Source organism: Acartia tonsa, chromosome 8 (assembly GCF_053477335.1).
Source record: "Acartia tonsa isolate MP-2025a chromosome 8, ASM5347733v1, whole genome shotgun sequence".
Taxonomy (NCBI): Eukaryota; Metazoa; Arthropoda; class Copepoda; order Calanoida; family Acartiidae; genus Acartia; species Acartia tonsa.
In genome coordinates this window covers 44,178,971-44,195,734 of record NC_137267.1, presented here as the reverse complement: position 1 = coordinate 44,195,734, position 16,764 = coordinate 44,178,971, and the positions used below count along the sequence as shown (strand labels likewise).

At 33.3% G+C, this 16,764-nt stretch overlaps 1 protein-coding gene across 2 annotated transcripts in view; it reads right to left on the bottom strand.

Moving 5' to 3' along the window:
- Window positions 1–16,764, bottom strand: part of LOC145327046 (uncharacterized) — a 27,242-nt gene that overhangs the window by 5,326 nt on the left and 5,152 nt on the right. For both annotated transcript variants that reach the window (XM_080170556.1, XM_080170557.1), the window contains exons 3-26: window positions 16,425–16,500; window positions 14,634–14,707; window positions 14,301–14,418; window positions 13,368–13,535; window positions 13,017–13,098; window positions 12,421–12,506; window positions 11,667–12,098; window positions 10,137–10,261; window positions 9,446–9,560; window positions 8,886–9,035; window positions 8,407–8,465; window positions 8,011–8,096; window positions 7,422–7,522; window positions 6,716–6,824; window positions 5,932–6,006; window positions 5,299–5,363; window positions 4,425–4,541; window positions 3,746–3,894; window positions 3,052–3,138; window positions 2,559–2,652; window positions 2,019–2,138; window positions 1,582–1,662; window positions 643–745; window positions 65–212 (exon numbers count right to left, since the gene is read on the bottom strand). In XM_080170556.1, the coding sequence (XP_080026682.1) occupies window positions 65–212; window positions 643–745; window positions 1,582–1,662; window positions 2,019–2,138; window positions 2,559–2,652; window positions 3,052–3,138; window positions 3,746–3,894; window positions 4,425–4,541; window positions 5,299–5,363; window positions 5,932–6,006; window positions 6,716–6,824; window positions 7,422–7,522; window positions 8,011–8,096; window positions 8,407–8,465; window positions 8,886–9,035; window positions 9,446–9,560; window positions 10,137–10,261; window positions 11,667–12,098; window positions 12,421–12,506; window positions 13,017–13,098; window positions 13,368–13,535; window positions 14,301–14,418; window positions 14,634–14,707; window positions 16,425–16,500 (2,820 nt within the window). The remainder of the gene's footprint in view (window positions 1–64; window positions 213–642; window positions 746–1,581; window positions 1,663–2,018; window positions 2,139–2,558; window positions 2,653–3,051; window positions 3,139–3,745; window positions 3,895–4,424; window positions 4,542–5,298; window positions 5,364–5,931; window positions 6,007–6,715; window positions 6,825–7,421; window positions 7,523–8,010; window positions 8,097–8,406; window positions 8,466–8,885; window positions 9,036–9,445; window positions 9,561–10,136; window positions 10,262–11,666; window positions 12,099–12,420; window positions 12,507–13,016; window positions 13,099–13,367; window positions 13,536–14,300; window positions 14,419–14,633; window positions 14,708–16,424; window positions 16,501–16,764) is intronic.

Genomic DNA, 16,764 nt, shown 5'->3' with positions numbered 1-16,764 from the left:
CGTATTCATGAGAACCGGTTCCTATCCACCGGATTCAAATGAATACGAGAAACATTATTATTACCTTGAGAAATAAGCTTTGCTATTAAGACTATTGAGCTGAACAGCAGTGCCATATTCAGCGATGGCCTCCAGGTGCTTCTCATGGGCTGTGTACACCCGTCCTCGCAGGTAGTACACACGGCTCATCAGGTTCTTATTCTCAGGATCAACTTAAGAATGGAGTTCAGTTAATCTAAGTGCCTAAACGTTTCAACCACTAATTGTTATCTACAGTAGAGGTCATTTTGTCTATCATCGATAATCAATTACATCAATTTATCGGCCATTGTCTTATCCCTTTACCTCCCTTGTTATATCAATTAATAAATAAACTGAGGGTTATTAAGGGATAAGACAATAGAAGATGAATTGATGTACTGTACATCCCAAATGATGATAAACAAAATTACCCCTTTTTTAACCATAATTATTATAATTACGTATACAAAATATTTTGTGTAGACTTACCCTGTGATCTAAAGGGATAAGACAATGGCCGATAAATTGATGTACATCCCCAATGATGAAAACGATATTATAAAACTTTGGGGACTTGTGTAACAGACGGCCAAATATCCCCTCCCTCCCTGGTAGACTTACCTTTCAAAGCTTCTTGGCAAGCCTCTAATCCTTGTTCTAAAGATTCTCCCTTCATAGCTGCCTGGATCTTATCATTCAACTCCTTGTGTTCAGTTATCTTTGACTGTAATAAAGTTATTGGTAAATTGAGTAAGAAATGGTTGGATAAACATATCAATGCACCAATGAAACCTTATATTAAGAACCCTACCAAAGAGGAGTATGCACGAACGAGAGCAAGTGATTCTAAGCAACTTCCAGCAGCGATTCTAAGAGTTTCACAATGTTTTCATAAAAAAAATCTTTGAAATGTTAGACATTTTTTTACAATCATCAAATGTTTTGTTGAGTTCAAACTGCTATGATACAAAAGTAAACTTTTTCAATAAAAAAAAGGTAAGGTAATTTACAAAAAAGGATGTTAACTTGTAATATTGTAAACAGTTCCATTAGTGTACTTTCGTAATTTTCAGCATTTGATTATGCTTTGGCGTGCTATTTTATTTCAACCTTTAAACTCAACAAAGCATCTAATGATATTTCATCAAAAATGCTTAGCATTTCAAAGTTTTATTCATAGAAACCCATACCTAGTGAAACATATTATTTTTAGTTGGTATTACTATATCAAAATAAACCTAGTCTATTCACAAAAAAAACTTTTAAAATCACTGCTGGAAGGTGCTTAGAATCACTTGCTCTCGTTCGTACATAGTCCCTTTGTGATTTTAAAATGATTACGGATTTTTTCCTTATATCAAAGAAAAAGGGTGTTAGTCTGTCTGTCTGTACATAAAGATCTCTTTTACCGTTGGGACACGATGACTGTCCTGAAGGACCTAGGATTTTTTTAATTCCTTTCATGAAAACACGATCATTACCCATCAAAAATAGTTCTCAAATCTAAGTGGCTAAAACAAAATGAACAATATTTTGAAAAATGGGAATTAAAAGTTTTACCTGAAGGGCCAGAGCCTTTTCATGCTGCTTATCAAGAGTCATAACATCCTTCAAGAAATGGGAAGACAAATCCAAGCTATCCTGTAATGCAAAACAAGGATGTTATAATATCTGTAGCGAATTTATAGCAGACAAGAATCACTGAAATAAATCCTATAAGATCCCAAAAGCTACTGATCCAGTTGGATTCTCTATTTTAGTTAAGCTTTATATAGGCCCTGTGATGGTTTTATTCTATTTTAATTTCAGATTTAAGTCTTAGGATTGGTTTATGCTATATTTCTTGTCACTCTCTGCCCCTTCAAATACAGAACCACTAGATTCTAAGGGCGTAAACGCTAGTTAAATTACATTTTGAAATGGAGCAAATTCTTCAATTATTTAAGAGCTACACTTTTCTTTTATTACACAATTTAAGAATCATTAAAATAGTTTACCTTGTAATATTGGCCAAGAGCTTTGACATATAGACAATCCGCATTCATGCTAAAACCTTTCAATTCATTGATAATCCTATTACTCTCCTCAAATCCGCCAACATAAGCCAACAATTCAGCCTAAAAAGTTGAAGATTGTTTAATTCTGTCTATGCGTAAGTTTAAAAGCGAAGCTTTTCTATAATTAGGCTCTTTTCATTAATTTACTCATTTTTGAAATTGTCCCATATCGGTTTCAAACATAGCATAATGCTTTCTTTAATGCTTAGATATAAATAGCGTTGCAACTGTATACTCATTACCATATAGTCCGAACGTCTATTTAAAACAGACAGATTTTTTACTTATTTTAATTATATATTTGTCATATTCATCTGATGTTGGGAATAATGATTCCTAGGACATCAAGGTACAAAATAATAAGTATTACATCTCTATAACCAAAGCATAAAAAAAGTAAAAGTGAGTATGTTCTAACACTGTATCTTGTACATAAGCAATTTCGCAATAAATCCTTTAAACTTACAAATTAACAATTACCTTTAAAATTTTGTATTTATTACTGTATCTGCACTGGTGTAAACAATCTTTGACTGTATCCAAGCCTTTTGCATATTCTTTTGCATCCATACACCTTTATAAAAGGATAATTTCATGAATAGGATTTCATTACAATTCTCTAAAGATACCTAGCTTTTAAACTTTTAAGAATTGACCCCAAACCTAATTGCTATTGTTTATTTGTAATCCTTGACTGAGTGTTTAAACAAAACATTTCATTTAATGAATATGGCATAAAATTCTTTGTAATTCATATTAATATTGTTGTTGCACTCCCTGTTTGGGGGTGAAAAAAAGGGGGAGGGGGTGAAAAAAGAGGGGGGGGGGGTGGCAGGCCAATAATTTGGATATTATTAAAAAAAACAAAAAAAAACTGGTTTGTTCTTTTTAAAAAAAACCTGGTTTTTTCCATCTCTGTTCATTTACCTATAGTTTAATGTCTAATCTCTATATACCCAGGACTAATGCTTACCTCTTTATTTCAACCTCTAATGTCTCCAGTCTCGTAATAGTTGCTTTGGATTCGTTGGCTTGGTGTTCGAGTCCCTCTTTCTCGTCTAAGAGGTGATCCTTATTTACACAAATATTTTCTTTTTACTTTTTTACCAGGTAGAGAGGGGACATTGGACTGTAAATTAAACTTGTTCCCAAAGTTTTTGAACACATTATCTTAATAATTGGCTCTAAAACTTTGCGTACTTTTGATTGATTGGTCCCAAACTAGTGGTGTCCAATATTCTCAACCAATAATTTCAATATAAAGAAAGGGTTATTTAATTTCTTATCATTGTATTGGGAATGTGCATTAACTTTTCGTCCATTGTCTTATTACATACGATCCCTTTATATAGTCAATACAATGCAACAAATTGTGAAACGTTAGGTCCATCAGTTTGCAAGATCTGAGAGAATACACAGACAGACAGAAACCCCAGGGAGCAAGGGTACATTGGGCTGTTTATTACACTAGTCCCCAAAGCTTTTATTCGTTGCTTCTACAACTCTGGGGACTTTTATTGAATTTTGATTGTTTCGTTAATTCAGTTGAGTGTCCAAATGTAAATTTGGGATGTAAAACAGTTTATCGTCCTTTGTCTTATCACTTAGATCCATACAGAAATCCTGCTACAATATTTGTTTGTTTGCATATGTAAGGCTCATTTCCTGAGTCAGGTATAACAAAGGTGACCAGCTTGTCCAGGTAGTCCTTGGCCTCCTGCAGGCTTCCGTTGGCAATGCTGGCCTTCATGGCGCTCAGGTAGGCCTCGGGAAGCTTGGCATCTAGCTCAACACTCTTGGCGCCATCATCAAGAGCCTAAACAGAATGGGGTTTACTATAGATTCATATTAAGAATATCCGTGGATATAATGACGACAGGGGGAAAAATGTCTTCAATTTAGGATGCCAACATGGAACTCAATTATTGGCCAGTAAGTTCACCAAGGAGAAGGGGAGGGGATAGGGTAAGGTGGAAAGGGAGGGGTTTCAATTTAATAAGGAACATAAAATTCTTGAGTACCTAACATCCAAGTAATAATATATCGACTGGGCTGTTAAATTTTGATAATATAGAGCCAATATTGAAAAAAGAACATAATATTTTAAGTTACAAATTAACTGGCAGAGCTACTGTTGATGTGCCAGCTGCAATGTTATCTTGACTCAAAACTTTTTGTACTTATTATATTTAATTTTGTTATAATGGTTTAAATTTTCTACCTACAGAAGGGTTAATTTTGTTAATCATCATAATCATTGGGGGTGTATCTCAATTTATCATCCATTAACCCTTAAGATCCCTGATAAATATGACTAAAAATAAAAAAGTATAATTGTTTAGGTACCTGTTTAATGTTATTAAGGTGAAATTGGCAGTTTGATCGCCAGCTATAGCCGATGGCTGAGGAAGGGTCAAGTTGAAGGGCCTCGGAATACTTCTTGGCAGCTGACATATAACATGCCTAAAATAAAAAAGAAATAAAAATAATAAACAGGACTAATATTGCCATAAGGAAAAAGGATAAGAGGATGAATACTCACCCCTTTTTCATGGTAAAATACTACTTCACCATCCCTAAATTTAGAAGCAGACGAAAATCAAAAGCCGCCCAGGGCTTTTTGTAAGTCAATCATAAATAATAATGTGAATAAAAAGAAAAGCGATATTTAGCAAACAGCCGTGGGCGGTCAGAATCAGCTGAATGTTCATTATGAAAAAATTTCCCCCTTTTTAGAAATAGAAGGATTCATCTTTCATGAACAAATTTTTTTAAATAAAAATAAAATTCTATGTAATTTTTAATTAAAACATTAAAACGAAAATATCTAATCTAATATTCTTGCCCTAAATATGGAAATAGTAAAAAGTAAAAAAATATTTTTTTTAATAATTTTTAATCCTCCCATTTGAAAAGTAGTGGAATAGCAATAAATTTTAGCGCGGCAACAGCGCTGAGTAGGCCTCTAGGCCCACTGCCTATTTTCGTCTTCTAGTTGCTTCGATTCCTCTCTTTTATTTTTTTCTCTATGAATATTGCTCAAGGGCAGAGGGGACAATGGGCTTCTTAATGAAACTCCAAATTCCTATAATAAAAAGTTTACATCAATAATTGTAATCTACAAAAGGGGTAATTTTGTCTATCATCATTGGGGATGTGTATCTATTTATCGGCAATTGTCCTATCCCTTTAGATCCCTGGTACTTAAAAAAAATGTTACCTTGGCAAAAAATTCATGTCCCTCCTTCATTTTCTTCTCATATAACACTTTTTTGCTCTTTTCATCTAAATATAAAGAATAAATTAAATAACTTCTGATTTTGATGGTTCCCTTTCTACTAAACATACAAAAAACAAGGATGACAACATCTATAAAAGCGAAGCTCTAAAATTAGAGGATTTGACAAATGACACCTGTAGAGTGACAGAACTAAATGAGCAGAATATTAATTATTAAGTCTGAACAAAATTGTATACAAATGTGAAGAAAAATTATTTAAATACAAGCTACTGTTTCAGGACATACTTCCATTTTTAGGACTTATTAATTGATACACTTGGCTTATAATATTAAACCGTGTTGTTCAAAAATCAAATGAATAGAACAAAAAAATCATAAAATGTTGTAAAAAATTTTAAATCAGCACGTTTTAAATTATAGAGTTGCTATGATTTCTGAATTGTATTTATCTATTACTGGAATCATCATATAAAGTTTTTAGTTACTAGGACAATTCTAACATGCTTAGATTAACAATAAGAGCTAACAATTACGTACGGATGGACCCTAATTTTAGAAAAAGCTTCGCTTTTAAAAACATTGGTCATTGTTAATCAAAAAGTAAAGTCATACCCAATTCATCAAATGAAGGTTGTTTATTTTCCGCCTGTTTGTTGGAGGATGGATCATTGTTTTCCTTGTCTAACCCTGACAAATGTATAAATAGAATGATTCTATATTTTCAACATTCATAGCGTGTTTTATAAAGCTTTAATTTTTTTTTTGCTTCTTTCTATAAGCAATAAATGTAATTGAATTTTTAGGTCGACAACAAATCTAATTTGAAAAATTCTGCACATTAACATTACCCTGAAGTTTCAAAAACTATCAAAATGTTGTTAAGTTTTTACTACTAAAATCAGTAGCAACGAAGGTGTTAATTTTATTTCTCGTATTCATTCGAATCCGGTGGATAGAAACCGGTTCTCATCCATACGAAAAAACTATGTCTAGCATCGTATTATATCCAGTTTTCTACGAATATAGAAATGTACAATCATAAGATTAAAACCAGTTTTTTTAGCCGGTGCCTTCGGCCCCTCGGGGCTAAAAAAAACTATTCTCGTATTAATTCGAAACCGATTACCTAATAACCGTTGGATTGAAACCGGTTCTCATCCATACGAAAAAACTAAATCTAACATCGTATTCGTTTTCTACGAATATAAAAATGTATAATCATAACAATGAAACCAGTTTTTATAGCACGTGACTTCGACATCTCTTCAGCTAAAAAAATAGTTTTAATCTTATAATTGTACATCTTATATCCACGGAAAGATGTTTATAATACGACGCAAGAAATAAATATTATTGAAAGTCTTGCATATTATCATTTTCAATAGCAAATCCTTACCTGTATTAATATCTATAATTTCTCCCTCCTCTTTATCCTCCTCGTGAATATCATCATTGCTAGTTACTCCTTCTTCTAATTCACTGCTACTGTCACTAATATTCTCAATCTTTATTGGAAAGCATGCCATTTTTACAACCAACTAGATTAGTTTTTTTTTATGAAATTGATTGGTCAAATGATTTTAAATCTGCAAGAATTATTGTTATATCCCTAATTTAAATACAATCAACTAAGAAGATTTACAAATGCACGGTCTTTGTTGAGACTTAAAACTACATGGATAAACAATCTTTTGGTAAATGACTTATTGTGGGGTCGTCAAACAGACAAACCCCTAGATAGCTGCTTTTCAAAAAAAGATGTTTAAATATATCTTACATAAAAAATTCAAATGACACAAGCGAAAATATTTACTAAATGCTAAACCCTTCTTGTTCATCTATTTTTTTATTGTAATGGATGTAGAATATACGTGGATATATTGAAAGTGGAAAAATTGCCGTCAATTTTGGTTGCTATTTACCCTGTCATTTATTGGTCAGTTAATTCATCCATTAGGATGGGAGGGGAATGGAGGGCTCGTTATTTTAGCCCGCTACAAGTTTCACTTTATTATAGTAAATGATAATCTGGTGTAAGATCCAATTCATAAAAAATCCATTATTGCAATGATTTTTTTCGTTGGTTGTAAAAATGCGGGAACCTTGTATCCAAAGATATCCAGAAGACGTGGGATGGATTGGTTGTTGTCACATGCCGTCACCTCACACACCATCATGTTCTTGCACATGTAAATCTCTTTACCTAGATTTTGTAGGCTCTTTGCGATTATGTTCGGTTTATATCTATAATACAAAGTAGTACATGTCTGTCTGTCTGTCTGTCCGTCTGTCTGTCTGTCTGAAGCTTAAGATCTCAGTAATCACTGAACCGATTGGGCTCTACTCTTCAGGGAATATACCAATTGGACCTGTGATGGTTTTAAGCTATTTTCTTAGGGGATGGGACACCCTAACCTCCTCAAATAATGAAAATTACCCCTTCCCACCCAAAAAAAAAAAATTCTTCAATTAAATAAAGGGCATCAAATAACCATTAACCCCCTACAAAAAAAGTTACCTAAAATCAGCCAATAAACAGGAATATTACAACTTAATTTGGCATATGACTTACGAACAGACGCAACCTGTTTATGAAGAACTTGCTCTAATATTTATAGTAATATTATTATAAGAATTTCATTTATCATTAGTCTAAAAATCCGCCATTATCAAAATAAAAAATGTTCCAACCTGACTTTGACTTGATGTTCATATCGATGATGAGATCGTTGGAGGCCACGTTCTGTGGCGCCAGGTACTTGCACGGGTTTGGCCTGACGACCCAATACAACCAATCAATCAATAATCACTTTAGTCATGAAAGCAAAAAAATTTCATCTATGCTTTTGCTTAAACTAAAATGGATATAAAATAGGTGGAACTATTGACAGGTGAAAATTATCTTCAATTTAGGTTTCTAATATGGACCTCAATCAATAGTCAGTTCGTTCATCCAATAGGAGGGGAGGGGATTAAAATCATAAAAATCTGGTGCAACATCCAAGTAATAATATATCGAATTTTGTTTTAACCAACATTGATTGATTGACTGACTAATTGGGTATTGATTGATTGATTATTTTCCTGTAAATTCTGTCTTGTATTTGTATATCACAAATTAGGCAACAGCTTACAATGAAAGGAAGCTGAAATCAACAATTAAATAAGTTAATTTTATAAATTGAAGGAAAATAGTATATCATACAGAAATTGATTTAAATTAAGGATCTTAAGGAATAAGACAATGGATGATAAATTGGTATAAATCCCAAAATAATGATAAACAAAATAAACCCTTTTTTAGATCAAAATATTTGATTGAAAAGTTTGGACACTACCTGCTAGAATGGAAATAACCAATTATAAGTCAATAAAAGTACCCAAAGTTTTTCAGCTAACGAATAAGATTACGTGGTTACAAAACAGTGTAATTTGCTTTCTAATGTGATCTCCCGTCCTGAACTGAATGGTCAAGTATAGGGCAATACATGTAAGGCAAAAATTCAACCAATCTGAACAAAATGAGAAAAAATCTAAATAATTTATAAAAAATGAAATATTATTACCTCAAGAATATGCCGTTTCGAAACATTTTCCTTAACTTGAAACTTGAGATAGGTTTTCACAGCCGAATAATCTTCGTCCTTGGAGTTGCCTGGTTTTAGGAACACATCCTTCATGGAGAAGTCCACACAGGCGGTCATATGCAAGGTTACCTGAACAGGATATGAATTTTTAAAATCCAGGGATGGATATATAATAAGTGGATATATTGACAGGGGAAAATTTGTCGTTAATATAGGTTGCTACAATAGAGTTCATTTATTGGTCAGTTCGTTCACAAAGTAGGAAGGGAGGGGATGGGGTAAAGGGGGAGGATGGGACAGGCGGTATCATTATTTTAGCCAGTTGCGAGTATCACTTTAGTAGTTGAAACGTTTGGACACTCAACTGAATGAACCAACTAATCAAAATTCAATAATAGTCACCAAGGTTGTTAAGCCAACGAATAAGAAAACGTTAATATGAGACTTTGGGGACTTATTCCTTAGAGAGTCCAATGTCCCCTTCCTCCCTGGGTATAATATGCCTAAATGAAAGGCAGCTGCTCTGAAATTAACCATACCTGTTGTTCTTCACATGAAGTATCTTTAGTACACATTGCTACACAAAAATCTTTTCTAATTTTCACATTATTTCTGACTTCATCACGTCGACTAGCATTCTCATGAGAATTTACCCTAATATCATGGTAAAAACTATAGATTATTATTCAAGTAGCAGGTTTTGTATTTGTTTGTCTCAAAAATGGGCTTTTTGAAAAAGGAAACTCTGTCTACATAACAGATACAAGCCATTGCTCTCATTTTTTTTTACAAAAGGGAACTTAGAGAAACTTAACGTCTTCCAGTAATAACTAACAAAGAAATACGGCGGGAAATGGCGGTTTCGTCGAAATTTCTACAAAGTTTCACATTTCATTGATACTACATTTAACAAACAGCTAGCAAAGTCTCAGTGCTGTAAATCATTTTTCAGGGGGCGGCAAAGTTTGATTTGGTGAAACTTCTGCTTTTAGAATTTATCTTTAACGCATGGTATTATAGACAGCTTTCCTCGGATATTAAAATGAAAAATTACAAGATTAAAACCAGTTATGTTAGCACCGAGGGCAGAAAAACTGTTAATAATTTCATGATTTTTATCATAATTTTCGTGGAATATTGTCTCTAATACGATACTATACATGATTTTTCAATAAAGCTGAGAACCGGTTCTAATCCAGCAGATAGTTATAAATCTATAGTTGTACATGCCTAATATTGATGAGTATGAATGAATATTGTTTGTGGGTTAGAACTCGCTGGATGAAACCTTCACTGTTGTTCTGTAGGTAATAGTTTGGACCGAGGAGGGATGTAAATTCTTTGCTCAGTGTTACCTTAAAGTAAAGTAGTAAGGTTAGTTTTTTGTCTGAATCTCAATAAATACGGAATCAATTGGGTTCATATTGATCCTCTGTGACGGTTTTATGCTATTTTATTTCCAGATTTGATTCTTGAATGGTTTCAAGCTATTCTTTTAGCCCCTCTCTGCCCCTTCAAATACAAAGTTCCTAGACGCTAGGGGCATAGTAACTAGTATTAAATATAACAAGGATGACAACTAGAGTTGCTACGCTTCCTAAATTACTACAGGAATCATCATGCAAAGTTTAAAATTGATTGGACAATTCTTAACATGTATATATTACCTAATGAAAAGAATTAATTCGAACCAAGCAGGGATAAGGGATGGGAAACGTAGGAAAATATTATTTCAGGCCTATTTCAAGCCTAGGCCTATTTCTAGCCTAATAAACAAGTTTTGGGATGGCGCAGTCGTTCGTATAAAACGCTAATAAAAAAGCTGTGTGTGTGTGTGTAGATAAAGTATAGAATCCAATTCAGGTAGCTAGTTTAAAGTAAAAAAAATAACTTTTTATAAACCTATATATTAATGGCTTTTGTTAAAATGAAGTTTTTTCTCTCCCAAAATTTTTTTATCTTTTACTTTGGTAATTTGAACTGTCAGAAAGCTATCGTTGGGTTTCCCTCAGACAGATTTTAGTTTGTATTATTTGCATTTTTATTAATGAGTAAAAATTTTATTTGAAAATTTCATTGCTAATTAAAATTCAAAATAAATAAATCAATATGCACTTGGGTAACATTCTATCAAGTATTCTTTGGATCTATTATGTAGTGATATATTTGTACTGTGTTGTATTGTACATACATTAGGGTTAAGATGTTGTATCAATTCCGTATTAAATTTTTAAAATTCAAAATACAACATCTAATTTATAAACTACCAAATGAAAATTCGTAGCTACCTCCTTTCCAAAAAATAATCCCGTTATTTTTGTTTTTTCTATATGGCCCTTTTCTAATGTTTAACTCTAAGCAGATTTAATAATTAAGCTAATGTGATCTAACACCATTTATATTTATTTTTTAGTAGCAGACGAAATCATTATTTTTTTGAGAATTGTCTGCTTCTAAAATTTTCGCCAATTGGTGATTGGTTGTTAAAAACAGGCCGATTCTTATTGGTTTAGAGCTATAGCTACTTGGGTGCGTCCGCCAGTTTGATAGTAATTTGTAATAGTTGCAATATCCCTTTAGAATCTAGGCCGGGACCTAATTAATGGCCAGGTTTCCTATCCCTTATCCCTGGAACCGAGCAATAAAAATCTAATTAAATTACTCGAAGATTTGTGATAAAGAGGTAGGTAATAAAACTTTGGGTCTTAGACAAACAGATATCCTTTTACTTTATTACAAGGAAAATAGTGTAGGTAATACCTGAACATTTCTTGAATTAATGTGAACATTATGAGGAAAGGCACTGCTGCAAAGTCTCTCAACATGAAGAAGAATAAAGTTATCCCCGCCCAAAACTAGATCAACATCACCCAAAGCAACGCACTTGAATTCTGAAGGTAATTCCTTGCTGATCTTTCTTTTCTTTGTTGAAGGAGTTGCTGATTCACTAGAGTCGTCTCCAGCAGGTCTTTTACCTATAAATTCATCATCTACTTTAGCAGCTAAGTCATCTTCTACTACTTCGCCATCTTCTAATTCATTTTTTATGTTATTATTAACTATTGCGCCATTTAGTTCTCCATTTTCTTCACTAGCCTTCTCATTGGAGGGTTCTTTACCACCGGAAGAATTGTTTGCTTCATCAACAGTATCAGAAGTACCATTTGATATAACTTCTTCAGGGGATATTTCCTAAATATTTTACTATTAGAATAGTTTACAAAAATGTATGAAGAATATACGTGGATATTATGACAGGGAAAAAATTTACGTCTATTTAAGTTGCTATGAAATAAATTAATTCCCTGTCATTTATTGAACAGAGTAGAAGGGGAGGGAAAGGATCGTAATTTTAGCCCGCTACAAATTTTTGGTTTAGGGAATCTACACAAAATAAAATTAGCAGTCTATCATAAATAACGGCTGAGAAAATCATATTTCCCAAATAGAGTTACGGACTGACTAACGGACAAAGTGATTTATAGAGTAGCTTCGCTATTTAAGACACAATCACCTGAATTTCACTGTCACTTTCATCAGATACGACTATTTCTGATTTGTTTGACTTCTCTTCAGTACTGTTTGGATCATCCACTTCTTCTAAAATAAAACAACTTTTTTAACAGCCCAGCAATGCAATGGATGTAGCATATATATGGATTTGGATATTATGACAGGGAAAATTTTTTTGCTATTTCCATCGTCATTTATTGGTCAGTTTGTTAATAAGAAGAATAAGAAGGGTTGGGGTAAAGGGGGAATCGTTATTTAAGCCAGTTCCAATTTTCACTTTCCAAGTAATAAATCCATCAGCACAGCTTATTTATAGCAAGGTTGGGTCTGTACGTCGGTCAGAAACGATCGTTATGAATTATTTACTTTTTTTTACTTTTTTCACTCGTAAAGATATATGTTCCAAGACACTGAAACAGGAGTAGAAAGCTAAAATTCGGCATGACCGTTGCTATAACTTGGTCGTATAATGTTATCACACATAAGCGTGCAGAGGAACAACATATTAGGAAGAACTGACTTTCCCCTTTTATCACCCCCTAAAGCGTTTACATACCCCCTTCTGGGGAACTCTGTGCATGCAAACAATAGTATCACCTGCATCTTGGTTGTATTGACGTTCAGCTTCAGCTTCCAGATCAGACTCAAGCTCCATAGACTCATCATTAAAGGTAGCATTCTAAACAAAACTATGTTTAAATCAGGGATATAAAGGGATAAGACAATGGCCGATAAATTGATGTACATCCCCAATGATGATATATAAAATTACCCATTCAGTAGATTACAATTCGTGGTTGAAACGTTTGGAGACAAAACTTGATGAACCAATCACTCAAAATTCAATTAAGTCTCAAAAGTTGTAAAGTTAACGAATAAGATAACTTTATAACTTTGGAGACTAGTGCAATAAACAGTCCAAAGTCCCTATCTGACAAAATAACTTACCCTTTGCGGGGAATCGGCATTTATTTCACTGACGTCATCTTCTGAATTCTGATCCTCATCAACTCTGGACTGACTTTTACTCAACTCAGAACTGTTATCTGACTGTTGTCCAGAGGGCAACGAGTTCGAATCCTCGGACTGTTTGTTCACTGGTACGTTTTCAAGTTTCTAAATAATATGATAATATTTGATTGTTTATGTGTGGTGTGTAGTTTTCGAACTTTCAATTATGATTCTATTAGTGTGCAAACAGAGACTGTGCTGACAGCCGTTGCGGGGCTAGCTGCATTTAAAGTTATGTTGTCGTAACGTTAAACTAGTAAATTGATCATGATCCATTAATTTTTTTTTATGTTTGATTTGTTAAAAATTATGAAATATCATTTCTCGTATTCATTCGAATCCGGTGGATAAGAACCGGTTCTCATCCATACGAAAAAACTATGTCTAGCATCGTATTATATCCAGCTTTCTACAAATACAAAAATGTACAATCATAAGATTAAGACCAGTTTTTTTAGCCCGTGCCTTCGGCACCTCGGGGCTAAAAAAACTGGTTTTAATCTTATAATTGTTCATTCTATATCCGCGGAAAGCCGTTTATAATACGATGAAAGAAATAACTATTCTAGTATAAAACTCCCCACATAAGAAAATAAGATATTAATGATTAATTTCTGACAAGGGTAAGTCCTATTTAAGGTGTCACCAGCTCTGTCAAGTATAATTTCTCTTGGGAGGGTGGAGATACCCTCCCCTAAAATAGTTAAAAACCTTCCCTAGACATATGGGAAACTTCAATTTAGGGGAGAACCATATCGGTTCAACGGTTAGCGAGATCCTTTGGCATACACAAACAGACTTTTACAAGACATCCTGTTACTTTATTATAAGAATACATAAGCTAAGCTAATTAAAAAAAGTTCTAATCACCTGTAATTGCTCCTGATGTAAAGCTCCAGTCCTGTGGAAGGTTTCAACAGCGCTGTCAAGAATTTTATTTGGTTCTAGGATACTATCAACACCTGGACAACTTAAACTCCAACACGTCCTGAACAAAAACAATCATTTCATATTGATTAACGATTAAAATGTATTTTCCAATGGATTCGAAACAGATTAATTTTAGCTGGATTAGAACCGGTTCTAAGCCATACTGAATTGATGAATATGGTTATATATTAGGTTAGCACTTTCACTGAAAAATCATGTCGAGTATCGTACTACATGTATTTAGATTCCTGGGTTGAATGTAAATATGTTTACCTGTTGATAATTGTAAATTTTCTGGCACACGACCTACAAGCTCGTCCCCCACAACACGTTGTCCGCACTCCTTTCTAAATAAATAGATATAATATACATGGATATTATGATATGGGAATTTTTTTCCCAGCTTACATGGACATCATTTAAGGGACAGTTCGTTCATTAAGTAGGAAGGGAGTGAATGGGATAGAAAGGGGGATCGTTATTTTGGCTAGCTACAAGTTTCACTTTATTAGAGTTAATGAAAATCTGGTGTAAGATCCCAGTAACAATTAATCCATTGTTCTATTAAGTGTGGTATCTATAATAGGGTGGGCCCATTTCCCCCTTTTTTTAGATTTTACTGTTATCATAAGTTGTGGAAGTCATATACAGTGTGTTTTTTTTATGAGCACTTTTTTTAAAGCAATTTTACCCCACTTATAGTTATCAGAATTTAATGATTAATGGCTTATTTTCTTCGTTTTTTTAGGGAAATTATGAAACAACAAAAAAATTACAGTTTTTGTTGAAAAAGTACAGTAAAGTTGAAAATTAAAAACTTAGGTGTCAACATATAAAAATGGTTTTAGCGCATTTTTCTTAAAAAAATGGATTTTCCGTAGTCGACTTTGGGGGGCCAGTACTCCCTCCCTGGTTGAGATATGACCTTCAAACTTTGATATGTTCTAGTACATGTCCCTAATAGTATCTGTATACATTTTTAGCTCTATATCTCAACTTTGAAGTGTTTAGCAGCCATTCTTGCAAAAGGTTGATTATTTGAGCATAAGAAAAATGCGCTAAAACCATTTTTAGATGTTGACACCTAAGTTTTTAATTTTCAACTTTACTGTACTTTTTCAACAAAAACTGTAATTTTTTTTGTTGTTTCATAATTTCCCTTAAAAAAACGAAGAAAATAAGCCATTAATCATTAAATTCTGATAACTATAAGTGGGGTAAAATTGCTTTCAAAAAAGTGCTCATAAAAAAAAACACACTGTATATGTATAATAAGTCCCATTCAAGTTTCAAAAAAAAAGTTGGCTCTTATGGCTGCCGGCGCGCGGGGGATAAAAAAAGTGCCCACCCCCTTATAAAACCAAAAATCTAAATTCCTTCAAACACAGGCATGTTGCATATCAAAATGACCGCATTGAAATGCTGATTACGAATCTGAAAACCGTTTTGAAAAATATTGCTCCTAGTTCGAATAAGATCTCATTAAGTACCTAAAAACAGCAAATTTAGTCAAAATTGTTCATTTTGGTAGGTTATTTGAAAATCATTTCAGACTGAATCAATATTTTTCAAAACGGGTTTAAGATCTGTAATCAGCATTTCAATGCGGTCATTTTGATATGCAACATGCCTGTGTTTGAAGGAATTTCAATTTTTGGTTTTATAAGGGGGCGGGCAAATTTTATACCCCCCGCGCGCCCGTTGTTTTTGGATTAAAAAAACCTCTTTCAAGTTTCACAGGGTTTTATATTGGCCCAGTAACTCTTGCCAATGTCTACCAATGTGAAATTCCAAAAACGACCCACCCTAATCTATAATCAAAATTTTATGAAAATGATTGCCGGCAAATTTGACTAAGTATGCATATTATAATATAAACTCATTTGCGAAGCTTAAGACTTATACATTTTACAGTTTAGGTGGAAAAGGACCATTGGTTATATATGTACCTAAGCAATCTAATTTTTTTCACATTCATCCGGTCATTTTGCTCTTTCTGTACTTTCAAGGATGAATGTACGGACGAACGAACATTTTCCATTATATAAAGGTAAAAAGGATCACCTTAGCTATTTGATTACAGAGATCACAATGAATTGGAAAACTTTTTTCAGTCAACTTCAGGCGCTCTATCTCATTCCTGTAAATAAGTTTAAAATCTTATAAAAGAGTTTGATTTTTGGAAAAACTAAACAATCATAAATAAAATTTTTTGGTTGGTTAATTATATACCTATATAATATAAAAAAAATAGCGGCTACGCCCCTAGAGGCCTCTTGATGGAGGTACTTGAAGTGGTGGGGGTTGAATTCGACCATCCATTTTTAAAACTCCATCGAAATAGTTTTGAACCTTCCCAAACCCTATGAGAAACTACACTGTAAAGGAGCACTATTTAGGTTTA